This window comes from Pogoniulus pusillus, chromosome Z, assembly GCF_015220805.1.
Source record: "Pogoniulus pusillus isolate bPogPus1 chromosome Z, bPogPus1.pri, whole genome shotgun sequence".
NCBI lineage: Eukaryota > Metazoa > Chordata > Aves > Piciformes > Lybiidae > Pogoniulus > Pogoniulus pusillus.
Genome location: NC_087309.1, coordinates 70,739,253 through 70,766,825, shown reverse-complemented (window position 1 = coordinate 70,766,825; position 27,573 = coordinate 70,739,253). Strand labels below are relative to the sequence as shown.

Here is a 27,573-nt window from a genome sequence, read left to right as displayed (position 1 = left end):
TAGTGGCATTACTCTTTTGCTGTTGTATTAGAGACCTGCTATGTGTTATTGATAAGTAATTTGAATTATTTTACATTTGAAACAGAGTTCATCATTTACAGTTACAGTAACTGTAAATTCACATCTGGTTGTCATAACTGTACGGAGTGCCTTGCAGTCAACATATATGGACATTGCATGTTCATTTCCCAGATCTTTATCCTAGCTGTGCAATTTTCTCCTTATTTGCATTTAACATTTGATCTCTTGTTAATTTGCTGTTGTCCTTATGGTTCCAACAGTTGTGATGATTTCTGTTGTCAGTAGTTTTTTTCTTGCTTTAGATAATATGCTGAGAAGCAAAACCCAGAGTAGAAAATGCTTATTCTCTTCTATCTGTAAAAATAAATTTTATCATTAACTTGATATGGTTTTTTTTTGTTTACTATTTAAATTGTACTTAAAATGTTTCTTAAAGAGTTAATATGAGAGTTTTAAGAAGGAATCAGTTCCATGTATTTTACCTTTTTGTACACATTTGATGTTTTTCCTAGGGAAAACGTCATTTTTATATTTTTAAAATGTTTTTGTGTCTGTGATGCAATACTCTGCTGAAATCATGTGGAAAGAGTACACTCTTTTTATATTTTCATAATGTATATTCTTCTTAGTATTCCATGCATTGTGAGGCTAAAAGTTTGGTTTCCACTCTAACTTTACATCTCACACTGATTTTAATTATTTCATAAAATCATTTGGAATACCTCTTTGTGTATTGCAGTGTATACCTTTTGATGACATAATGTGCAATCAGACATACACATTAACTATGTTGTCTTATCAGCTTTATAACCAGCATGTATTTCATACAGAAATTTCAGCAGAATTTGGACAGATTAGTAGAAAAGTATATCTCCTTTAATGGAAGGAGGCATTTGGTGTATAATGACTCCTCTTTAAGTTTTACTTTCCAGTACACAGTAGTTATGTAATTGAATACACAATAGATACTTCCCAGAGTAGCTGTGGACACTTAAAACCCACTTAGCAGAAGATATTCTGAATTTGTGCCATTCATTTGTTTGATGTTTACTGGCCTAGAGTAATATTCCTTAAAAGATGCTGCTTATTAGCTGGTATAAGGTTTTTTATTTTCTAAAATACTGTGCTTTGATGAAAATGTGAATATTTTCCTTTAATTGCCCAAAGAAATTTAAATAAAATTGCAACTCCTTCATACAAAGAAACAATTTAATTTTCTACTTACCATTTACTATCTTCATTTTTTACTTTACTTGCATTTTACATAAGAATATGTGTTTGCTGTGACAGTGTTTCCAGTAGATGTTGTAAAGCATATGAACAGTGTGGTGCTGTTTTTTCCACTCAGACCAGGCCATGGTGGCTTAGGTTTCTCACGTAATTGGTAATGTGATGAAAGAAATGGTATTTGTCACCTGTAATGGGGTTAACACAGGGGCTAACCTACCAATGCCCTCAACACAAAATTGGGGGGGAATAATACACAAAACTCAGCACTGAGATAAAGAGATAAGAGTTTAACATAAGATACAATAATCACAATGCAGAATTACCTTAGCTAATAATTTAATTAATTTAATAACGTGCTTAGCTTAGCCTATGTGCAGTGGAAACAAACCAGTATAAAACAGAAAACTAAAACATGAGCTACCAACACCCAGGACCTGGAGCCCAGAAGCAACAACTGGATCAGGAAGCTTCTCATGTTTCAGTCTGAACTTCAAGCCAAATAGTACTTGCTCCAGTTAGCACTTCCCTCTTTTGAAGCTGGCATGACTGCAGCATGGTATGAATAGCAGCAGCAGATTCAACTCATGGCATCAGCAAAGGCTTGACTTCTAGGAACATAGTTCCGGAGTCAGTTTTGCTTCTGTTTTGCAGCATTATTATGTCCTGTCTTGGAAATACTTTTTAATATATCTGGAACTCACAAAATAGGTTAACTGATAAGGAAACAGTAGTGTCAGAAAAATGAGACTAGGTTGAGGAGATTCCTCAAGTCATCCAAGTGTCAACATTTTGAAGCTGTAACTACTATGAACAGTTAATTTCCTTTAATAAATAATGCCTGCAGGACTGATTTAGAATTGTTAAGACTCACACCAGTTATAACAAGGAAGAAGTTTGTCCTAAAAGAGTGTATTTTCTTTTGACTAAAAGCTTTCCATTCCACTGTAACTTACTCTCTTCTTATCCAAGAAACACAATAAATCTCCAGTTAAAGATTTCAGATTTTCAAAAGTTCAGATTTTCAACGTCAAGATTTTCAAAGTGGAATAAATACATAGCTGCTGTTCTTTGTTTAGGGAAGCAGGAAGCAATATTGTCATAACAACAGATCTCACATTAAAAACTGCAGTCAGGGTAACTGAGTTTGATTTACACAGCAGGTCTTTAGCCTTGATCAGCTTTAGAAAGAGTTTATATTATGTGTACAAAATAGAATGTGAGGTAACTCATTCCGATATTTCTGTAATTTAGGTGTTGGAAATCAGGACGCTTGTGAAGTTTGGTTAAGGATTGTGCATTTTGAATACATTTCAGTCTGTACTGAAACACTGTGAAATACTTCACAACATAAGCAGGCCTGTTACATTTCTAGTAAACATTTATGGGGTTTTTCTGTTGCCGTTTGAAGACAGTTTTCCTAGCAGATAGCTCATGTACAAAACCGAATGAAGAACACAACACCACTGAAGTTTCTTAGTATTTGGCTCACTACTATTCCACACAGTCGTTTTTTGCATCTTTCTGTCTCAGTTGTTATTGGGTGGACAGAGATTGCCGCAGTGGAGGTAGCCTCAGGGACTTGGCAGCAGACAAAACGTTCCTGCTTAGCCCCTCCTCTGATTTTTTGCTGTGAAACAGTTTTGACTCCCTTGAGCTGTTGCCCTCACAAACCATCTAGGTGTGGCTATCTGCGAAGAGTCTTAACTCGGGAATATACATAATCCCCTGAGTAATAAATCTCAGTGACCTAATTCAGCTTACAAATTCATGAGCATTTATTGTAACATGCTTCTCTGGAGAAATAAAAATAGCACCTTAAAAATTGCAGTAGACCACCTTGTTCTCAATAGGTCAAAAATCACCCAGAAGGCTTTTCCTGTCTCTCATTCTAGGGCCAAGTAATGGAGAAAATGATAACTGGCAGTCTCCATTAACATATATCACCTGCGAACATTTCAAATGCTCCGCAGTCAAAGTCCAAACTAGGGCAAATTTCACACTTGGGGATGGAAGGTCTGGGTGCAAGCCTTATCTCCTTTCTAGTGCAGCCTTTTTTTTTCCTCCAGCTTTTTTTCTTTTGGTGTTTGTTGGGATTTTTTGTTGTTGTTCTATTGGTTGCTTGGTTTTGGGGTGGGGTTTTTTTGTTCGGTTTGGTTTTTTGGGGGTTGTTTGTTTTTGTGTGTGTGTGGTTCGTTTGTTTGTTAATAGGTTTTGAGAGCAGACCTAGTTTCCAGAGTGAACTAGGCTGATCTGAATGAAGGACCGTTTGTGGAATGAGTATGTCTACACTTGTGTGAATTCCACTTCATTTTCTCAAGTGTTAATGTGCTTATGCATAGAGAAGGTATTTGGTTTGGTAGCAGGTGGTACCTTAAGTGTGCTGTAGTACTGAAAGACATCTTTTAAACTGGAAGAAAAATACTGCAAACAACTAATTCAATCTTAAAATTGATTCAGTAAAAATTTCAGACCAGTACTGTATTGAAATTAATAAAATACAGAAGAACAGAATATGTTCCATAAATTCATACCACAGAATCACAGAGTGAGGTCTAAGCACACCTCTGGAAATCCTCTAGTCATCAACTCCCTTGCTAACACAGGTTTACCTAAATCAGGTTGCACAGAATTGCATCCAGGTGGGTTTTGGAAGAATCCTGAGAAGGACTCTCCACAACCTCTCTATTCCAGTGCTCTGTCGCCCTTGAAGTAGACTTTTTTTTCCTTATGGAGCTTCTGTGTTCTGATCTGTTTTCAGTGCCCCTTTTTGTATCACTGAGCACCACTGCAAAGAGTTTGACCTCATCCTCGTGATGTGAAAAGTACTAAGTGTAATTGCAACAAGCATAGCACTTAACTGGAGCTGTAGCTGTGATATAATACGTTCTGTGTAATGGTCAGAGAGAAACTCAGGTTACTTCAACCCCTCAGGAACTCCATGATAAATGTGTGTGGCTTTTGAACCCAGCAAAGCCTGTGAGTCAGTAAAAACTCTCATACTGCCAGAGAATGAGCTCAGTTTAAATCTACTCTTATTATGCCCAGAAAATAAAGTGTCTATTCCCATATAAGTCTCTATTTTTTTTTCTTTTCTTTTGAATATGATGAACCTGTGGTCAGAACCATAGAAGTTACATGGCTTCCAAGCTTTCTGAAAGAGCCCAGAAGATTTTAGTATTCCCTTGAAAGGAAATAAAGGCCTACATATCTGGCTTTTAAACTATTCCTACAGAAAATGAGTGTTAATTCTGCAGTGCAGTAATAAGTGAACTTTTAATATTTTTTTTTCTTTCCCTGGAAGGGGTCAAATTGATCTATTCACAAAACCTTCAGCAAAAAAAAACACACAAAAAAAAAAACCAAAAACCAACCAAACAAAAAAAACCAGTTAAATTACAGAGTGTTATTCAGAAGTTTCCATATACAATTATTTTTATGTATCTCAGTAAGTTTTAAGTGCTTAATGTGCAATAAAATTAATAAAAGTAATGTCTGGTAGAAGTCTGCCCTGAGGTGAAAACAACAGGAGAATGCTATGGTTGAAAAATTCTCAGCAATACTGGCAAGGATTCAGTTGAGAAAGGTACACGAATGAGTTAATGTTTTATTTTCTCTCTAACTTACAATTTAGTGGTTCGTCTGTTTAGTAGTTCTGATTTCAGAAGATTTCTGTCTGGCTCCAGCAGCCTACCACTGCATTGACACAATTACTTTTTTTTTTTTTAATGAATTTTTCATGGCTTAGTCTTCTTTCTGGTAGCTGAGCAGTATTAATAATAGCTTAAACACTGATTTCCAGCATAACTGTGAGACTGGCAAGGCGATCTGTTCTGATTGTGTGATAACTGATGCCAAATTTTAGTTAGAGGCATGATCTTCTACATTGGTCAGAATAGTGAAATCATAGGTTCTAGATAAAAGACAGAGAATGTCTCTTGACCCATTTTAAATAGTATCAAGGAAGGCAATTTCGGTTTCAAGAGCTTTTGCATCATTTTCTTCTCCCCTTTAATCATTTTTTCTAATCATCTTCTTTAGGTTATGAATGTGCATATTTCCGGTAAATCAGTCGGCAGAGTTCACTTTAAGGTCCTGCTTTGAGTCACTTGAGCTGCATATATTGATACAGGATGTCCTTCGGAAGTGTCTTAGGTCCTCTTCCACTCCATTTCCTCCATTTCCTCTTTTCTAATATGGATCTGTATTTTCATTTGCATTTACAGCTTTGAAGTATTTCCTCCTAAACTGTTTAAAAGTAATGAAGTATATGCATGGAATTCAGCATTTATTCTTAAAGTATTGTGCTGCTGCTTTGGCTTCTGTCTGTTCTCTCTCTGTGTACAGCACCTCTCAAAGCCTTGTTTTCCAGGGTGAACTGGTCCAGTGCTGATTTTACTGATGATACAGTGTATAGCAAAAACACGTGACAAGCCTCACTCACATAAATGGTGTCCAGAGCAAGTGACTTCCATGTTGTTTGATTTTCAAAAATGAAAAATTAAGATTGGTTCACAAACAGAAAGATCAGCTTTCTGTAAATTTGAAGAACAATCCACAGTGCTGGAGTTCAGACAGAGAGTAGAAATTACTTTGTTACCTATATTATACCTCACATGGTGAGCAGTTAGAATTACGTAGATTAAGACAGCATTTGTGGATACCCATTAAAGTAGAGCATTATATTGGAGGAGAACAAACAGTGACATCTGTGAAAGCCAGTCTCACCACAAATGTGTACTTGTACTTCGATGCTGCTGCTTGTCAAAGCTTTGGTCTTTGTGAGATCAGAGTAGGATTTCTAATTAAACTTCAGTTTACTCCTGAGGAGTCAGGTTTTTAACAAATGTAGTTAATTTCTTTTCCTTACTAGTATGTTTTCCAAATGATGTGCACACAGGCCGCTTGTCAGGGCTGAAGCAGTACCTGTGTGACACCGTGGTGCAGGAGACTGAAATACCATCTGCAGGGCAGCAGGCACAGAAATGTACACAGGCAAAACCTCCTGTTCTTCTCCAAACCATTTTGTTATTCATGTACTTTTTTTGGTGTTTTTTTCCCCCCCCCCCCCCCCCCCCCTCCATTACGGTTGAGTCATGTGTGGAGTCTCAGGAGGAAACATGACAAAAGCACTTCTGGATTTTTGCTGCTTAAATTGAAAGAGGGTGACCTACAAAGAGTAAAAGACTTGCAGACCTCAAACTGGTGTCTTACTTTTATCCTTTATAAAATGGAATGATTTTATTGCTCTATCAATCGAGGGTTGTACGACATAAATGTGAGTGCTGATCCAAATTTGCCTTTAGGTAAATACTTCTTGTGCTGAATTACTGGGACCTCAGGATATACTGGCAACTTTCTCTATCATAGAGTCCCTAACTATGAATAGTTTTCCTGTATTGTGAAAAGGTGAATTTTGAAAAATAGTAAGGAAGGCTATTTGTGATTAGAAAAGATAAGGACTGGTTACTGCATGGGAAAAATCTAATAGCAGAATTTGGTTGTTTGGGGATTTTTTAAGCTATATTCTACAATTTAGAAGTTCAATATGCAGCAGTTTAAAATTTACAGAAAAATACTGTGCTGTACAAGGAATTACTGAAAGGAAGAAGATGCAGAAGAAACAGTACTGAAATCTTCAAATCAGGTGTTATGGGGTTCATTTGTCCCGTGCCACAAATAAGAAAAAGTTTAGTGTTTTCTTTGAACTGTACTGTGAAATTCCTGGCTTTCCATTAAGTGATTTTTATTATTCTATTATACAGCTGAAAATAATCCACCAGTGTGACATCAGTGCAGTGTGTGACACTTGGCCACAGTAAATCTGTTATAATACACGGCCAGTGAATTTTAATGGCAAGTCAGCGATTGCAACTGAGAGTACTTCTGTAGAATGCAAAGTGCTACAACATGATCGTGCCGATGTCTGAACCGTTGTGTTTGATAATTAAGATTTTATTAGAAAGGGCATTCTGTGCTACAGTTCATCACTACTTGGTTAACATGTATTGTTAAGAGTTCCCTCTGTTGGCTCACTGTTGACCTTTTTAACTATGTTTGTCATTTAAATTGGTCACTTGAATCTAGATATTTGTCTTGTGTCATGCTGAATCTGCTGATGAGTACTTAATACCACGCTGATGTCAGCTTTGAAACAAAGTTTTGGCTCTGGAGCAAAGCATCATGAGGCTTGTAGTTCAGATTGTAACATGGGAAGCTTCCTGTTTCCAGTTGCTACTTTTGGTTTCTGGCTTTTTGGGTGTTGGTCTTTTCCACAGGGCTGCCTGTGGGCCTAGGGGGTTGAGTGGTATTTTTTATAACTGGATTCTGCTGCTGCATCTGCCTTTGCTTTTCTGTGAAGTAGGCTACAGTAACTGTACATCACCTCCTTTCTGTTAAGCTCCTTAGCTCAACCCGTGGCTTTTTGTGTTACTTTCTCTCCCAGTATTAGGGGCAGCAGGAGGAAGGACTGCTTGTGAGAGCAGGTTGCCTTAAACTCAGGACAGTATTAGTTATAGCATCAGAATAATAGTGTGAAAAAAGATCCATCACTGTAAAAAGGAGACGGCAGAGCCATGCCCTTACCACATACTCTTCAACAGGAATGGCGTGGTCAGCAGGAGCAGGGAGGTCATTCTGCCCCTGTACTCTGCACTGGTTAGACCACACCTGGAGTACTGTGTTCAGTTCTGGGCCCCCCAGTTTAGGAGGGACATTGAGATGCTTGAGCGTGTCCAGAGAAGGGCGACGAGGCTGGTGAGAGGCCTTGAGCACAGCCCTACGAGGAGAGGCTGAGGGAGCTGGGATTGTTTAGCCTGGAGAAGAGGAGGCTCAGGGGTGACCTTATTGCTGTCTACAACTACCTGAAGGGTGGTTGTGGCCAGGAGGAGGCTGCTCTCTTCTCTCAGGTGGCCAGCACCAGAATGAGAGGACACAGCCTCAAGCTACGCCAGGGGAGATTTAGGCTTGAGGTGAGGAGAAAGTTCTTCACTGAGAGAGTCATTGGACACTGGAATGGGCTGCCCGGGGAGGTGGTGGAGTCGCCATCCCTGGAGCTGTTCAAGGCAAGATTGGACGTGGCACTTGGTGCCATGGTCTAGCCTTGAGCTCTGTGGTAAAGGGTTGGACTTGATGATCTGTGAGGTCTCTTCCAACTTTGGTGATACTGTGATACTGTGACACTGTGAACTTCCTTTTAAAATTTTGCCCTCTTCTGGTAACGTTTCCAAGTAGGATTTGTGATCATGTTGATAAAGGAGCTGTGTCTTATCCTTCACAAGCCTCCTTCTGCTTTGTATTTTAGACTGCAGAGGTTTTTTAAGGACAGGAATGGTGGCATACTTATTGGTATGCACACTTCCAGGTGCTTACTGTGGCATGGTCTGTCGGGCCACTGTAGTCGTTGTGGCACATTATGAGAGGGATTGTGGGGTTGCATTAGATTTGCTGAAGATTTTGTGATCAGTACTTCCAAAGAAAGTGTCAAGTGACTCTAAACCCAGCATAAAGCTTCTTCCAGTTCCTCCCCTACAGGAGTGCTTTCTTTGATTTGATTAATAAAGTCCTAGATTACTTACAAACATGGAAGAGTGTTGCTGGCCCGAGGTGCGTTCTATAGCTGCAGTGATTGCATGAAGTCGAAGTACTGTAATTATCCAGGGAAACTAAGTATTATTCATGTTTAATCCAATTTGTCATTCATTTTTGGCCACAAATCTGAACTTAAATGCTAATCTAATGTGTCCAAAAAGGAGTTAAGATCATTTCATATTGAGAGGGAATTTAAAGCCCACTGAAGAAATATTGATAATAATGTCACTTGGTACACAGTGAGGGCAATAGTTAGTGCTTTGCTGGCTTTTCAGCAAAATCCTTTTCTTGTATCTTGAGGTGAATTAATAGTATATTCTATTTTAAAGACTAACTACAGACTATTTTTGTTAACTGCCTAGTTCAACATTATTACTGTAATTCAAATTAGAAATGTTTGTGTGTGTGGCAGCTACATGCTTATCTACAGGGTAGATAAGGCCTATTGATAAGCATTTTTTCTGGAGAGCAGAATGTAGCACAGGCACTGTGTCTTTTCTACAGCAACAGCTTGCTTATATTCATACATTTGTCTTGAAGATTTTCTGGGAAAATGCCATTTCTTGGGCATTGCTTAAAACAGAATAAACCCCAAAAACTTAATGGGGTAAAGTTGGAGATCAGTGGCTTAGTGGAACATGTTGAAGAGACCTAATCTGGTAATGTTAATATGTGGCTGTTGACTTTGTGCTTAGATTTTTGTGTCCTTGCTGTGTCCCGGAAAACCTCCAGAGTATACTCACAACAGGATTAGGTGACTGAGTATGGAAATATGGTTGTACTAATAATGAGGATGCACAATATTTCTCAACAGACTTTGTTGTCACTTTTCTGGCAGTCCTATTTAGTCCCAAAAGCTTCTTCCAGACAAAATTTAATCAAAACTAATTGTTAGAAGCCCTCGGTTTTACTGTCTTTCACATATTTAACTCTTAACGAAGCATGGCTTGTATGAACTACTAGGAATTAGAAGAGTGTACCTGATTTTTCAAGAAGTTGTATCTTTTTTAGGTCGTGCATGTAATAAAACTTTCTTTCAATCTCCCTCAAGGCATATTTCACATAGTTACTCATCACTGTGGTATAATATGTCTGTGTTTTCTCTAGAAGAAATAATGCTCAGTTGCTATCTTCAGCATCTCTGGGCTGGATTCACACTTGTGTGACTGTTCTGTACAACAGCTATTCATCTGAGATTACATATTGTCCCTTTAATTCAGTCCCGCCAATTAATTACTCTAGACATAACGAGATTAACACAAGTACCCAAAAGAAGGTGATAGGATATCATGCACCTTTTGATGCCTAGGGTGAGTGAAACTTGTATTCAGAATAAATGAGGTAATTGTTTGCAAAGACAGCCTCCTTAGTTGGGCAACACACAAATGCAAACATTTAAGTTAGTTGCAATTTTTGCAGAGGAAAATCCCTGCTGGACTTACTCATTATTTTGAAAGGCACCCTCCCAGTCCTCTGATGTATCAGGAAGTACCACTTTGAAGGAAGCCCCTTTGATGTTATGTGTCAGTCAGCAGAGGGCACTCTCCTCCTTTAAAAATAAGAGAAAATACATCTTGAAAATGCAGAGGTGAAATGCTTTTCTTTGTAATTACTCTCTTTTTTCCCCCCCTTTAACTTATTAATTATAATTGTATGCATTGTGTATTAGTTACAAGTTTTATACAACAGAATTATGTAAAGGATTCTTTTTTGTGCAATACTTTCTATTCTTAACTGAAATAGAGGTATGATGATGTGAGTCCCTTAAGCTGCTGCTTCTTTCCATGTGAGGTAGGGAATCCTAGATTTCTGAGGAACCACAGATTGTTCTGTAGGCTGTAAACACAGTGAAACTTCTGCTGTTTCTTTTTGTAGGCAGCTGAACGGAGAAGCTGAATTCCTGGACTCACCATAACTTGTGCTCTGAAGAGACATACAGTCTTTTCAGTTCTAGCTATTTGAACTTGTCAAGCCAAGTAAAGCTGTTATTCACTTGATGCTTAAAAATGTCTGTAGTGCAAGGCTGATTCAGGCTTTGTACAGGAGTGAGGCTCAGCAGGATTTCTGTACATCTGTATAATTCGTAAGAGAGAATTCACATACTGAAACATTCTCTTTTTTTATTCATGAACTTACTGTTGTATTGAAGTGGTTGACTGAGGGAATGGATTCTTGCAGGATAGTCTAGTACAGCCAGTCATGAATGAAAATTTTAACATGTCCATGTTGACATAACGTTCTCTTCCGTAAATCCAACTGTGCTGTTGTACAAAAGTAGTGCCTGGTAGGCCTCCTTGATCTGGCAACAAAATACATTTTTGTTTTTCCTTCACACTGTTTTAAGGACAGTTTGTATGCTAGGAAACTGGGCATGGGTTATTTGACTGTATAAAGCTACGCTACATCTCTGAAACCTGTTGCTTGAAGTAAAATTTTCTTCAGGTAATCACAGAAGCATTTCACTAGATTGATGTAATAGTTTAGATGAAGTATAGTTTTGTTCTTGAGGATACGTAAAGACACGCATACATATTTGTGTATGGGCATCATGGTATGAGATGCCCTTAAGCACTCCTGTGATTTATGGTGTTTTGTAGTCTGATAGTAACCTCCTTACAGAAGAACTGTTACCATTTGAAGGTAACAATTGCTTTTTCCTGCGGAACTGAATCTTACTCTCAAATGTATTAATAACCTATCAGTAATTGCTCTTAACTGAGCAGTTATACGGTTGCACTTTCACCAATGGAAATGATTGACCTGTGTCTTGTGACGATTTTACATAGTTGCACTTAGCAGTGCTTAAGACCTTTGTGAGGTGTTTTGAGATCTTCAGATTAAAGTGCTGTATTGTATAATACAAAGGTCTAAAAGTCAGTATCTCTGTTTTGAAATATGAATTCAGGAGTATTTTCATTGCATTAAATCTGAAATTATTGATTCCCTTACCTGAGTTTTCTTGTAAATTACTTACAGTTACTACAAACAAAATTACGGTGCATGTCCAAACTGTTGCTTTCTTCAAACGAGACAACAAAGACTTCAACAATTGTAGTCACCTAAGAACAATGCAAGATAGATTCATTTTACGTATTCTGCCTCTTCATCCTTTTGGCAGTGAGGGAACAGCTTATGAATGCTTCATTTCTTGTTTTCAACATACATTTCTGTTTTCTCTTTTGTTTCGAAAACCTGTTTTGTTCTGTAGAGGTTGATTTTCATAAGTACTTGCTGAAGACATTGCATCAGTTGATAGCAATATTACAACAGGTATGGGATTTGGAGAGGGAAGGTGTGTTTGCTGATAAAAGTGGTAATTCAGGACATTACATGAAAGCAGATACTCTATTGAAATAGTAGTAAAGTGTGTATTTGTGTTGCTTTTACTTGTTAGGCAACAGCTTAAGAGTGATAGCCAGAGAACCTAAAGTTTTTATTTAGAAAGCAGGAAAGTTGAATAGTAAGCAAAGCCAATTGTACCTTGTTGTTCCTCCTTACTGTGATTTCCCGTGTTAGAACACATCTGTCTTAGCTGTGTGATCTTTAGATCTATTTACTTTTAAACAGTATCTACATTACTGCTGTAATTGCACCATCCCAGAAGTTTCCTTTGCCTAAAAAAAAAAAAAAAAGTGTTTGTCCATTTTGCAGGAAAGAGCATTTATGTTTCACAAAAGAAACTATTTTTATAGACTTAATTTTCTAAATCAGCTAAATTTTTCACAACTATTCCCTCTGGGTGAATTAGTTTTCTCTTCCGCCTGATGTCAGAAAAAATATCTTACTTTGTTGCTGTGGAAACAAGCCCTATGCAAAGCGCCTGAAGTAGCTGGGGTTGTTTAGCCTGAAGAAACAGGGGAAACTGTATTGCTATGGGGAAACTGTATTGCTCTGTACAGCTACCTGAAAGGAGGTTGTAGCCATTTGGGGGTTGGTCTGTTCTCCCAGGCAACCAGTGACAGAACAAGAGGGGAGAATCTCTGACTGCGCCACAGGAGGTTTAGGCTGGATGTTAGGAAAAAATTCTTCACAGAAGGAGTGACTGACCATTGGAACAGGCTGCCCAGGGAGGTGATGGAGTCGCTGTCCCTGCAGGTGTTTAAGAAGAGACTGGATGTGACACTTGGTGGCATGGTTTACGTAATTAGAAAGTGTTGGGTAATAGGTTGGACTTAATTTCATTGTATTGCCCATAAGCCGTGGCTTATTGTCTGTTATCCTATGCTTTGTACAAACAGTCACCAGTAACAGAAGAAACTTCTTTCATGTGTTGTTTTCTTTCCAGAGGTTAGAATGTAAAAAAAAGGAAAAAAGAAAGGTTACAGATCCTGGTTTAGGTAGTTTGATACTTTCTCAGCCTTTGCCAGCAAATGAAAGATGATTAACGTTTCACCAAGCCTTGTTTCAGCAATTCATAGCACACATCTTTAGTGTAGATTCAGTTCTTTGATACAGCAAAGCAGGAAACCTCCTCTGTATATACTTGGATTGATATTTGGGTTCATAAGATTAAGAACACATGTTTTCCTTCTCTCTGTGTGTACAGGGTTAATCCACTTGGGGAAGTGGTCTTGACCCTGACCCCAGGTCCTCCTCACTCCTCCCCGGGGGTGGGTCTGAGCCTTACTCCAGGTGTAGTGGTTACCTCACTCCCACTTACTGTCTAGCCCCCTATAAAAACAGAGGAACTTCCTCTTTCTCTCTCTCCCTTGCCCTGTCTCCTTGCCTGCCAGCACTGCCCTTTTGTTTCTTCTGCTCTTTTTTTACCATGTGGCCGTCCTTCCACGAGCTGGACAAACCCATTGCCATCAATCTGTTTGTATATATATCTATATACATTCTATCTTGTTTTTCCTTCCTTACACCTCTTTGTAACTCCTCTACCTCAAATACCTTTTATGTATTGTTGAAGTTTTCTTTATTTAACTTCCAAATTGAAGTAAACCTATTTATTTGGGTGTAGTTTACCTTTTCCTCTCTACATCTAATTCCTTTTTTTTCCAAAAAAAGGGAGGTAGAGGGGAAGGCATCCTGTAATAGTATTGGTTCTGTTAGATATATTGTGAGTCTCTGGGAAATGTAAACTAGAACCAAGACACTGACATGCAATTTTCACACTGAACTTGGAGGCATTTATTTCCTCTTGAGTTAAAAAACCCAAAAACAATTGTAGGTATAATACTTTGTCAAGCAATGAGCAGTTATGTCATTCTCTAGGACTGTTTAAAAAGAGGGGTTGGGACTGTTTGTGTGCAAACAAAGGGTGAATTTCTTAAAAAATAACAGGAACCCTCCCTTAAGTATATTTTCACCTAATTTAAAATGGAGAGAAGTTTGTGTTACCGCTGAAATGTGGGACTAAATATGACAGTTTAACCACTCAGCTTTTATGTTTGTCCAAATTTTTATCTGTTGTGTTCTCTGTGCGTGTGAGTGTGTTTGCATGTGTATGTATCTCTGCACAGGTAGGCATATTCCTGGATTTGTTACTGAATGTGTACAGAATACTTCCAGGACAAACTGGAAATTGTTCTGCTGTATTTGGTAGTGCTGACTTCATAAGCTTTAACTAAATTTTAAGTGTTTAGGAGAAAAATAGATTTGTTAGTAATTATTTCCTGTTAACAACTTCCAGTTTTACGAATTGCCTTTTAAGAATCTCTGTAATTTATAGTACAAATGTAAGTTAGAGGCAGTTCATAATAACCTTACTGTTCTTTTTCAGTAGGAACTTCTGTTATGATAACATTAGGGCCTTCTAAGAACTTCATCAACACTATGAAAGACAAATTCCTTCCTTTGTTTCCATTCTCTCAGCTGTCATCAGAGTCCAAGTCTGTTAAATTGGTTAACTAGTCATTGGAATGTTTCTCTGATTTTAGGTGCAGACCTGATTATACTTGAAAAACTGGAATTAAAGCTTTCCTTACAATTAGCTTAATTAAACACAAGTTTTAATTTATTCTTCATCAATTTCATCTAAGCAATACTGGCATATGCATAATCTGAAGAAAGCCTCAATGTATAAATGTATTATTTCACTTTATATTGTAATGATATATCTAGTACTCTTTTTTTTTTTTCTTGAACACACCATTATCATCATTCAGCACCTGCTTTTCAAACTGCACGTACATGTTGGTGACATGGTCAATATGGAAAACTATTCCTGTTATTCATGGTCACTGAATATAACCTGTCTGCAAACATACAAAATTAAGTACTTTTTACTGTTTTGTTTGTTTTGAATTAGGCTCATGCACAGTTAGTTCGAGAAGTCGATGTAGAGAAGGTGTCAACTTTTGAGAACCCATACGTAGATGCAATAAGAAGCTTATGGAATGACCCTGGAATTCAGGAGTGTTATGATAGACGACGGGAGTATCAGTTATCAGACTCAACTAAATAGTAAGTACATGGTGGCTACAAATAATTACATGTAATTTTCTGTTTCTAATAAAGCAGTTTTCACTTTTTAGTTTCTTGTGCCACGTGTCTGTGTACACGTTTATATGTATATGCAGCAAAATATACATATCTGAATATATAGTTACTAAATTGAATTCAGAGGATACTTTAAGGTGTGAAGTAGATCTAGTTTAGGATTGTATCCTCTGTTTCAGGTAATGAGAGTTGGTGATCATTTGAGGACTTCCAATAAGGGTGTAACTAGGGAATGTTAATCAGTAATGTTTTGTGGTTTTTGCTATATGTGTTAAAAGCCTTTGCCCTCCTCTGACAAACACTCACAAATGCAAGTTATACAGTAATACTTTCATGTAGTATGGCAGTGGTGATTACTGGGAAGAGCAATCAAAGTAGACTAACTCATAAAAGTTGTAAGACTCTAGAACTTCAATTTTACCTTTTTCCATTACAGATTAACAGTCTTAGTAGTGAGGTGAATAAGACTAAACAAGAGTTCTTGTGTTTTGTTGAACTGGCTTCCTTTTAAGGAAACAAAGTCTAAGTTTTAAAGAACTTGGCTGCCAGGAAGACAACAGGAAAAGCAGTTTAAGTTAAACTACATTTGTTGCACTCAACAATAATAAAAAATTATGTGTTACTAAACTTTAGTTTTATGCCTTACGTTTCTTGGGGCAGAAATGTTATAAACTAGCACTGTGAAATTTAACATTGGAACTACATGAGGATCTGCTCCATACAGTTTAATTACTAATGAGTAAATGCAGTATGTAGTTCTGATGAAAGTTCTCAATCTGGTGTTGAAGAAACATTGTGGTAAGGGACATTGACCGAAACTGCATTTAAAAATTAAGTAGAGTTAATTATTAAAGCTGTGGCAAACCCCTCCATGATCTTCACAGAATGTTTGTAGTATTTATGAAAATTTTTCTGATAGCATCAGTTCAGTCCCCATTTGTCAGGTCTACATGAATGGAAGGAAACTTACTGGAACAGGGCTGTAGATGTCTGGGATGACAGACAGACGATAGTCTGAGGATTCTTACCTAGCACACTTCATATGTTACTTAGTCAAGACAAGCTTATTAGTATCTTGCTTATGCAATTTAGGCAGCTGAAGAGTTACAGACACAGGAGGTAGGTCTCCTCAGATTTGCTTTAATGATCTCACCATACCACTTTCTACTGCTTTATTTGCCCTGTGCATACAGTTTGCATTGCTTTATGCAGTTTGCTGTCCTGTGGAGCCGATCACCTTCACAGCTTAAGGCTTTTATCGTTTGTGCATGCATATGTTGGTGCAGACTGCTGCAAAGGACAGTGGCATCTCTCTTGTATTGTCACCAAAGATAGCATACTGTGCTTTGGTTTTAGTGAACCAAAGGTGAAGAAGAGCTTGTTTTATACTTTGAATTTCTTATATTTGTAGATCATAACTTTGTTTCCACAATAGATGTGCTACTGTTTTTGAAGTTGAAATAAATACATTTTGTATGTTTGCCTTGCAGGATAAATCTATAATTACTCTACAAAGTAAGAAATAATCTTCTGACACTACTTCTGATGAGATTGTCTGGAACGCTGTAGTTTTGGCCTCGTTCTAATGCAATTATGATCATAGTGGATCTTTGGAGTGGTGTTAAAAATAGTAGGGAATAATTCATTAAGTAGCAATAGAAGTAAATTGTGAGTACATTGCCTTCAAAAAGTGCGTATACTAACTGATGTTAGTACCTAGTGCCCATTGGCTTGGAGAGTCTTAGTAATTTCTTTTGAGAGGAGGTATGAACCAAAATGCTTTGTTGTCCACCAGGTCTCCTTTAAGCATATGTGTCAATATTTTGCAAGTATGTGTATCAATATCTCCTTACATGTATGTCCTTATGTGTCAGTATCTCCTTACAAGGAAATACTGAGGGAGCTGGGTCTCTAGTTTAAGGAGATCATCCTGCAGTCTCCTCTTCTTCAGTGTTTATAAATGTGTAAAGGGTGAGTGCCAAGAGGATGGAGCCAGGCTCTTCTTGTGATGCCCAATGACAGGACAAAGGACAATGCATGGAAGATGAGGCATAGGAAGTTCCGTAGAAACACGAGGAAATTTTTTTCAGTGTGAGGGTGATGGAGTACTGGAACAGGTTGTCCAGGGAGGTTATGGATTCTCACTCTTTGGAGATATTGATCGGTATAGGTGATCCTGCTGTAGCAGGGGGGATTGGACTAGATAATTTTTTGAGGTCCTTTCCAGCCCCAACCTTCTGTATGTGATTGTGCATGTCACATGTGTTCTTCATTCATCCTTTACATGAGCCTCTGATCTTCTCACTAGCTTTCCCCTGCATTTTTGTGGCAGTAGTAGTATTTTCATTCTGTTCCCTGTATTTTCTTTTATTTCATTCATCAGTGTTACTGCAGGTTGTCTTCCTAAATGTCTTCTGAATTTTCTGTTTCTTTTCCTGTTTTTACTTTTTGTTTCTTGTTTGTAATATATCCTGTATGCTTCTGTACTTCTGCTTTCATCTTTAGAGCTGCTTTTGCCAGTGTTAGCTAGACTTTTGGTGGTTTCATACCCATAGATAATTCCTTGATAGACTACATCAGAAGTTTGTTTACCAGAAGAAGAAAGACTACTGTCTAAAATTTAATATTTCCAGCATTGTAGGAGTTGATTTGAACTTCTGTAGAGACTTGGCAAATACATTCAATTCTTTTGTCCTTGCTATTGGATGCTCCAAAGGTTAGGTGTTAGTGTTCTTTTTGAAAGCAATTTCTAGACTTCTCTGTGTTTCAAGAATGTATGAGATAAACAGAAATTATTCCCTTCCCATGTACATTACAGGGTAACTTCACCACTACCACTAAACCACTTCCTTGTAAGATACTGTTCCCACTGTGAGACAGTTGTAAACTAACCATACGCTGTGAATTGCCTTAAGTAATAACTATGTGAGCTGTGATAATTTAGTATGTCTGTACAGGATAACAAACCTTAACCCAAAGGCAAACAGGTTACCAGTCAACCATCTGGTTATATCACATCCTGTAGACAGGAGAAACAATGTTACAGTAAGAGAGACAGCTGTCAGCAGTTACATTTCACACTTTGTGACAACTTGCTGAATTTGGGTTGCAATTAGAATTTCATTGGAGTTTCATTGCTGATTTTTCCCTAATAAGATGCTAAGGGGTTTCCCTTACTGGAGAGGAAAGTAGGAAGTATTTTAGAATTTGAAAGTGTCCTAGAACCTTCTGGAGAGCTTCACCTTTCTCTGGCCTCATGAAATGAAAATACTATATCATTTTTTACCTCCAACCAATGACTTTTTAGTTGCTATGCAAGCACCGAGGATTTTTCTTTGGTTTCTTCTGTATGACTGTTGTTTTTTTTTTCCCTGACACTTAGGTAATTAAACATAATTTCCCCTGAATTCCTACTCCTCTATGTTGGCTGAGCCAGTGGCTGTTATTTAATGCAGTACTTTATTAGTTACACATGCCATGGCATTTTCATACATATGTGAGAGTCCTTCAAGCTTTTATTTCTTCATATGCTGACATTTTTAACAACTTGGTTCCTACAGCTGGACAACCATGCATATAGCTGTGGTCATGTGAGGTTAGTTAGCAGGACTGTTAATGCAGAAATGCCGATTCTGATATTTTGCCATGTAAAATGAGCTCCAGGATGTGACTCAAAGGACATGTTCAGGATACACTGACTGCCAGTGTTTTTTTGTAATTTAAGGTAAACTCTTAATTCTCTCTTTCGTATCTGTCTGTTAAAAATACCAGTTTTTCTTCCATGTTCCACTTCTAAAACAGGTATATTTCAATGGAATTACTGTGTTCTAAGTAGGATATGCCTAGAGGCACACAGCAGGATGGGTCAGTGTATGAATACAGGAGTTTTGACTCTGCTCCATTTTCACTCCTCTAGCAATCAAACCATTTCCTAAAACTGTGGGGAATTTTTGGGGCATCATGGCTCTGTGTGAGCCTTTCAGATGGACTAATGTCTGAAAATGACATGTGCTGTGTGGCTGACACTGGTGCAACAAATTAAGAACATCTATCTGTGTGATATCTATATAACAGTCATTTGCTGGGGGTGAGAAAATCATGTGCTCATAATTTATAAGATACATAAGCATATTGTTATTTAATGAAATAAGTATTTTAATAATGTTTAGTGCATATTTCTTCACTTCATTTGTAAAAATATACTTGAAGGTTGTAAGGTTATAGTTTGAGGCAATTTATCTTGCAGAACGATAGATTCTAGATTCATGTGTTTGGGTTACACAGCTTTACATGTGTAAGTTTGTAGTATGATAAAGCCAGCAATTAAAATATAAGTCTGAAGATTGAGACCCCAGTACTGGCAGCAGAACCATGCTAACCCTAACTTACACCTTAGATACATAAAAGGAAAGTCTGATGAGGATGGGACATGGTATCTGCTTCATACCAATCTGATACATACTATACATCCTATAGAAAAAACAAAAAATATCAACAGAACTACAGAAATTCAGAAAGGGAGGTGGGAGTCTATGAAACAGTGTAGAGTATTTGTTTAAGGATCTATGGATCCTTTTTTCATGCAGTGCTGAACATGATTTTAATACCTGTATATGTTTTTAAATGGCATTTCCTATTAAGAAAACTATGCACAAGGCTTTTTGTAGTTGATTACTTGCTTTTTGTCAGCCTTTGCTAAGATTGACTTTTAGCCATGTAGGAAATTGAGGGAGACAGCTAGGTAGGATCTGGGTGAGATAAGGTTAAAAAGAACACAGTGTAAACTTGTTTCTACCTCACTACGAAGATCTTAAGTTTATATAGTTCTGGAAACTGGTAAATTTGCCTCAGCTTTTCATCAGTATTGTAGAGGCTCAGAAATCCAAACCTATAGTGAAATTCTGAAAACACGGCCAATACTTGTTTACGCTTCACTTTTTTTCATGGCTTCTATTTGTGCACTGAAAATTGACATGCAGCTATATAGTGAACTGAATCAGCAAAGAGGACATTTGTGCCATATTCTGGCTGGTCTGTGAGGTGGGTAAAATCTTGCTGCAACAACTTCAATGTTTTGCATACGTGGAGCTGAAAGACAAGCAAGTTGGATGCATTTTCAGAAATGCAGGGAAAGGCTTTTCTCTTTCAAAGTTTATCTTCTGGCACCTGGTGAAAATTAGTGGTAATTTGAGGTTGTCTTATCAACCAGTTCAGAGTTATGTGAGAGAAACAAATGAATGTGATGGTTTGGGTGTTACCTGCCCGCCCCCAACTTTGGAAATCACCCAGACTCGACTCAGTGGGCTCTGGAAATTGAATGAAGCTTATATTTACAGCTAGCACAATATACAAGCAGATATTTACAGTATATACAGTTATAGACAGAAATATACAAGGTAAAAGGTAATACAGAAACATAACTCCCCTCCCAGAAACCTGAGTCCCCAGGAGGGGCTCTCAACTACCCTTCCACCTTCCTCCCAGCCCTCAGCCTTACCGAAGATGTTGCCTTACACCCAAGGAAGATTGGTGGGTCAGCCAGGGGAGTTAGGAAGCAGATAGATTAGTTGCACAGACAGCAAGTTAGGTTAGAGAGAGAAATTTAGCCCCAAAGAGACAGCGAATCTGTTATCTATATTTATGTTCTTGTTCTTATACCTCTCAGCAAACCTATGAATGAAGTAGACGTCACCATTGTTTCCCTTTCTCACCCTTTAATCTTGTTCTTCTCACCAAAACATTCTAGCTAGGTTCAAACTAGCACAATGAAAAAACTCCACTCTCCCAAAACCACACCAAGCCCTGACAACTGTGTGGAGAGTAGCACCATCCAGTATCCGAATAGCCAGGGTCTTGAAGGACAGAGATATATCATAGAATGTTTTGACGTGAAGGGACTTTTAAAGGCCACCTAGTCTAACTTGCCTGCAGAATGTCTGTAACTAGATCAGGTTGCTCAGAGCCCTGTTCAGTCTAGCCTTTAATTTTCCAGGGGTGGAGCATCTACCACCTCGCTGGATGACCTGTTGCAGTGTTTCATCACTGTAATTATAAAATATTTCTTCCTTTCAGCTAATACAAACTTCCTCTCTTTTAATTTGAAACCATTACTCCTTGTCCTATCACTACAGACTCTGCTGAAAAGATAATCCCTGTCTTTTTTACACTCCTTGTCCAGGCTGAACATTTGGACCTTCTTAGCTCCCAGAGGAGAGATGTTCACGCCTTTGATAGTTTTTGTGGCTTTTGTATTAAGTCTTATTGAATAGTTTGCCTAATTATCCTTAGCCATAGCCTTTGTTTAGGGGTTTATTTTCACTTGCACCCCCATTATATGTGTATGAGATGCAGTATTTTGTAGAAAGATGTATCTATGAACTGCCCTAACAAGGAGGAAATTACTTCTTCTGAGTTAAACTTGAGAGGTTTAGGGTTAAAAAATTTAAATGTTTGTGGTTATTAGTGTAATTGGAAAAAGGCAGCCCTGATCATCTCAGGAACCTGCAGGTAGACAAGTCCATGGGACCTAACAAAATGCATCCCCGAGTCCTGAGGGAATGTAGTTGCCAGTCCACACTCCCTGATATTTGACAATTCCTGGCAGGTGAAAGCCCTGGGGACTGGAAGAAGGTAGAAAGGAGGACTCTGGGAACTACCAACCTGTCAGCCTCATCCTCATGCCTGGAAACATGAAACAGATCCTCCTAGAGGCCATGCTAAGGCACGTGGAGGACAGGGAGGTGCTTCAAGACAGCCAGCATAGCTTTAGAAATCCTGCCTGACCGACCTAGTGGCTTTTCATGCTAAAGTGACTATGTCAGTAGATAAGGGATGACCTACAGATGTGATCTGTCTAGACTTCTACAAGGCTTTTGACACAGTCTTCCACAACATCTTACTTGCCAAGTTGGGGAGATATGGATTTGATGAGTGGACTGTTCAGTGGGTAAGGAATTGGCTGGATGGTCGCATCCAGAGGGTAATGCTCTATGGTTTGAGCTGTGGTTACAGTAACAAATTAAGAAACTTTGTGGACTTTCTTGAAGATTGTCCTTTCCCTCTTTCCCTGCACTCATTATCCTCATACACACTAACAGCTGCATTGTTTGCTGGCTGGCTGGTAACAGGTAATCAGTACTGCTTTTAGACTGTCTGTCCTTTCCATCAGTGCAATGAGCATTACAGATAAATGAATGTTATATCCTCTCTGCCTTTGCCTATGTTTTAATGCCTTCTCTTGATTAATTAGACTGTAAACTAAGTTACAGAAACTCATCTTATGGAATTATTCCTGAGAAAATGTGGCTTTATCTGATTACATACAATAAAATTCTGCTAACAGAGATGCTGGAGAAGGGTGTTTGAAGTGCCCAGTCCACATTTCTTCATGTTGGAAGTACTTCAAGACCTCATTTGCTGAAAGTAAATTCAAATAAGTTTTGATAGTCTATCTTCGTTGGCTGATCTTGCTCTGATAAATTAGTTAAGGCTGAATGTTGAGCTACGTATTCATGGTCATGGGGGTTATATTTAACTTGTTGAAGGTTGTTGGTTAAACCAACTCTGGTCACTTTCTTACAGTTACAAGTCTCAGTTCTTTGCCTGATTTCTGCATGGGAAATGGATGTAGGAAAGTACAGAGCCAGTCAGTCTGTTCCCATGATCCCACTCCTGCAGTTTGTTTTGAAATGTGGGCAAACAGTACCTTCTAAATGTGCTGTTTTTCATGGCCATCATTAGCATTTCCATGGCCTGGCAGCTTCCATGAGCATGGCTGCAGGCTTGGACTTTGCCTTGAGTGATGCGAAATGCATTTAAAAAAAGTGCTTCGCTCTCAGCACTGTCTGGGAAACAAAAGGCTTCCGCTGCTCCTGGTCAGCATGCAGAAGGCAAGCATGCTGCGAGACGGTGGCAGCTTCTGCTGACGTCAAGGAAGAGCCACTGCATGTTGCCTCAGCAATGTACCTGCTGCCTGTCACTGCAGCAACCCCCTGGAAAATTACCTCAGCAGCCACTAAAATTCATTTTTACTAAACCAATTACAGATATAATTAACTTTATACACTTGGTCTGTACTATACAGTTACTCAGACTGATGTAGTTCAGATTTTTTTTTCTTCTTCTTTCTTTCTGGTATTTTTTTCCTAAAATAATTTTATGGCATTTTCTTTTTTTTTCTTTTTTTTTTTTTTTTTTTCTCTTTGTGTAATGCCTGCACTGTTTGGGGTTTGGGTGAGAGGCCATATAGCTGTGGTGTGTCTTGTTAAAGTAAGGTACTTCTTAACAGGTGGTAAAGTAAACTCAAGAGTGCCAAACAGTTGAGACTTAAATAACTTCTACAGTTGCTTGTTCCAGTACAACTCAATTGCCTGCGGTTGCCCACTTTTGGACTAGCCTTCAGGACAGCTGCCAGGGTATTTCCACTGTCCATATTGTTAGAATGATTTTTAATTTTGACATTAATAAACTGAGGAAACATCTGGTTTAGACAATTGTTGACAGCACTTTTAGTAGAAGTTCATGTTAATGACAGGTCTTGTGGGTTGTTTGCAGCCATCCACGTGTAGCCGTTTCTGGTCCATGCTGAAGAGTTAGCTGCATTCCAGAGGCTGGTTGCAGTACTTGTGTGTTCATTTCAGGTTAATCCTACAAAACCTTTACCTGCATATCTTTTACCTGCTTCAGTCTTCAGAGTGTGCACAGGATTGGTTTGCCCAAATCAGCAATATATTTCTCAGTACTTTGCTCAGGGTTGCATTTGGTGAGTGATTTAAACTCATGCTGAACTGTTTTTTGAATAAGCAGGAGATAACACAAAAAAAGTGAATCCAGATCTTAATTTTCTTCTCTTAATTTGAACAATTTCAATACTGTTTGTTCACTGTTACGTGGACAGAAATTTATTATCAAGCCATTACACGAGTGAAAGACCTGTCAGCTGAAGATGGGCAGAGGTGCAGCTAAACTGGTGCTTGAGCCAGCTCAGTTAACTGTCTTTAGCTAGCATGTTTTGATGCTCTTATTTTTATGGTTGTCACTTGATAAATCAATTTAAAATAAATAAATTGTTAGTGTAATAAGCTCTAGGGTGCTTAAAGACTCTGCAAGCAGTGCTGCATTCTCCTGCTGATTAGAGAACTTCTTTAAACCCCAGCTTTCATGTGGGGGGGAAATAGAATTTCAAGTCCTTTTGGTATAATTTGAGAATATAAATCTTTATTGGGCCAGTGTATTAAACTGTGATAAGTGAAATGTGAAATTTTCCATGTTGCAGGAATGGCTATAATAATAATAACTAAAAATAGCACGTGCTGGTAGCATGTCTTTTAATATTAATGATATTCCAGATGTCTTTTTGTGTAAGTAGTTATCTGTATTCATTCATGTCTTGGGTTCCAATGCAAGTTCCCAGAGATTCTTATAAATTTAGTAGACCCAATGACAATTTATAGAATTTATAGAGTGCCCTCCCCTCTTCCCCCTCCTTTTCCCCAAAAGACAGGGAGAGAGATAAAGGTAGGGACACCCAAATAAATCAATCTCACTCGATTTGGAAGTTAAAAAGGAAAAGTTTAACAATAACTTAGAAAAAGGGATTGGAGGTAGGGGAGTTTACAAAGGATAAGGAAGGGAAAACACAGCAAAATACAAACAGGGATGGATACAACCCGAGTAGTGTGATGGTGTCTCTGCCTCATGGCTGCCACGTGTTGTGCTGGTATGCAGTATCACTGTGTGGTCATGAGTGAACGCAGGTAAAGGAGAAAAAGGGAAGAGACAGGAAACTCCTGTCTCTTTTATACCACAGGAAGTGGGGGGGGAGTGGGCTAACCATCACCTGGAGTGTGGCCCACCCCTGAGGAGGGGCCAAGACCCCTAGGGTCAGGTTCAGGGTCACTCCCCCAGGAGTGTTAACCCTATACAATTCACATGTTCTGTCTCAGAATTTTAAAATAATTAATCAACCCAGAAAATCAGTTACTCAGAAAAATGAAGTTGTCACCCTGCCCCTCCTAATGCAGTGAAAAAATGTTTTGAATTTTGTCTTTGTATTACTGTGGGCATAGAAGCACAGTGTTAGGCTGCTAAATACAAAAGCCATGATAGTGAATTGAGTGTGTGTTGATTTGCTCTCACTGGTGGTGTAGGAACATTGCACCTGACTGAAGAGAGAAGGTTCAGTTCCACAATCTGTCAAAAGTCTTCATTTGCGATAAAAAGCAGTGCATATAATGGACTTCTAAATGATTTTGAAGTGTCTTGACGGAAGCTTTTGTTGTTGCTGCAAGGAAAGCTTTCGGTCTGATTTTCAGAAACTTAGTTCCCTTGACACTGACACGAGGTTACATATCCTCATGTGTAATGTTCCAAGCCACTTCACATCGTTTGCCACCAGTCATGGCTAACTGCGGATGTTAGCAAATGTGACACCCATCTACAAGAAGGGCTGCAAGGAGGATCCAGGGAACTACAGGCCTGTCAATCTGGCTTTGGTGCTGGGGTAGGTTATGAAGCAGATCACCCTGAGTGCCATCATATGGCACTTACAGGACCACCAGGTGATCAGGTCCAGTCAGCATGGGCTTATGAAAGGCAAGTTCTGCCAGGCTAGCCTGATGTCCTCCTACACGGTGACCCACTTAATGGGTGAAGGAAAGGCAGTGGATGTTAAAGAATTGTAGAATTGTAGAGTGTACTGGATTGAAAGGCGTCTCTGGAGATTATCTAGTCCAACTGCCCTGCAGTAAACAGGGACATCCCCAACTAGATCAAGTTGCTCGAAGCCCCATCAGGCCTGACTTTGAATGTCTCCAGATTTGAGGACACCATCACCCTAGGCAACCCCTTCCAGTGATCTACCACCCTCATAGTAAAGATCTTCTTTGTAATGCCCAATCTAAACGTGCCCTTCCTTCTCCAGTTTAAAAGCATTGCCCCTTACCCTATTGCTACCTGCCTTTGTAAACAGTCCTTCCACAGCTTTCTCATAGTCTCCCTTCAGCTACTGGAAGGACCTTATAAGGTTTCCCTGAAACCTTGTTTTCTCCAGGTGAACAACTTCAACTCTTTCATCCTCTTCTTGTAGGAGAGGTGCACTGTCCCTCCAGTAATTCTTGTGGTGCTCATCTGGACCTTCCCTGTCAGGTCCATGTTTGTTCATGTGTTGAGGGCCCCAGAGCTAGACATAGTTTTTCAGGTGAGGTCTCACCAGAGCAGACCATCATCTCTCTTGATCCGCTTGCCACGCTTCTTTTGGTGCAGGCCAGGATCTGGCTGGCCTTCTGGGGCACCATCTCAACACTTCTTTACAGTGAGGGTGATAGAACACTGGAACAGGCTGCCCAGAAAGGTTGTGGAGTCTTCTCTAGAGACTCATCTCCAGAATATAATCTACTCCTGTGCTTCAGAGCAACAGTACTCAGGATTCAGTAAGAGCTGAATTCCAGCCCCAGTGATTCTTAAGCAGAAATGTCTCTATTAGTTAAAAAAAAAAAAAAAAAAAAAAAAAAACCAACCAAAAAAAAACCCCAACAAAGTATTTTTTTTCTTCTTAAAATTATTTCATTGACTATTTGCTGTGTGCTCACAGCATGAAAATAGTAATAGTGGAAGATCTTAAATTGAAGTTGTGCAGTGGAGAGCCAAGGTGTTTTTACTTAAATGCATACAGTTATACATTTATTAAGTTTTATGTTAGAAGAGAACATGGTAGGGGCTAAATATCATTATCCAAAACCAAAAAATGCAGTATGCATTTTAAATTGCCTTTGCTGAACTGTAGAATCTAATTATGATTGTCTGTATATCACAAGTAACTACTTTCTAAAGGATTTTGTGACTCCTATGTGATTTTACTTTTTTCTGTGAGATACTCATACTGGGTTTGATATGGCTTCCTTGAGTCTGGGTTTGGGTGTATGATTTTAGATGCTTAGAGACCCCAGCACTTTTAACTGTCAAATGAAGAAATTTTGGTAAAGAAATAGAACTTGATGATGCAGAAAGACTTTTCCATGGACTGTGTAGGGCTCTCTAAGGTGTTTGGGGTGAAAAGAGTGAGAAAGTTGCTGTATAATATTTGAATCAGCAGAACTGCATGAGAAGTAGGAAAAAGGTGACTATTTCTTAAAGATAAATTAATGCATCTGGAACCTAATGACATCAGTGATGTGTGTGAGGGTGAGAAAAAAAATCATCTGTCCATTTAATGATTTCCAGTAACAGAGATGAAATTGAACTATTTAGTAGCATGAATGTGCCTTACCGCCTTTCTGAAATCAGCCCAATGGA

At 38.6% G+C, this 27,573-nt stretch overlaps 1 protein-coding gene across 4 annotated transcripts in view; it reads left to right on the top strand.

Annotated features, from left to right (window-relative positions):
- Positions 1-27,573, top strand: part of LOC135173636 (guanine nucleotide-binding protein G(q) subunit alpha) — a 126,744-nt gene that overhangs the window by 68,261 nt on the left and 30,910 nt on the right. For all 4 annotated transcript variants that reach the window (XM_064140682.1, XM_064140684.1, XM_064140683.1 and 1 more), the window contains one exon: positions 15,092-15,246. In XM_064140682.1, the coding sequence (XP_063996752.1) occupies positions 15,092-15,246 (155 nt within the window). The remainder of the gene's footprint in view (positions 1-15,091; positions 15,247-27,573) is intronic.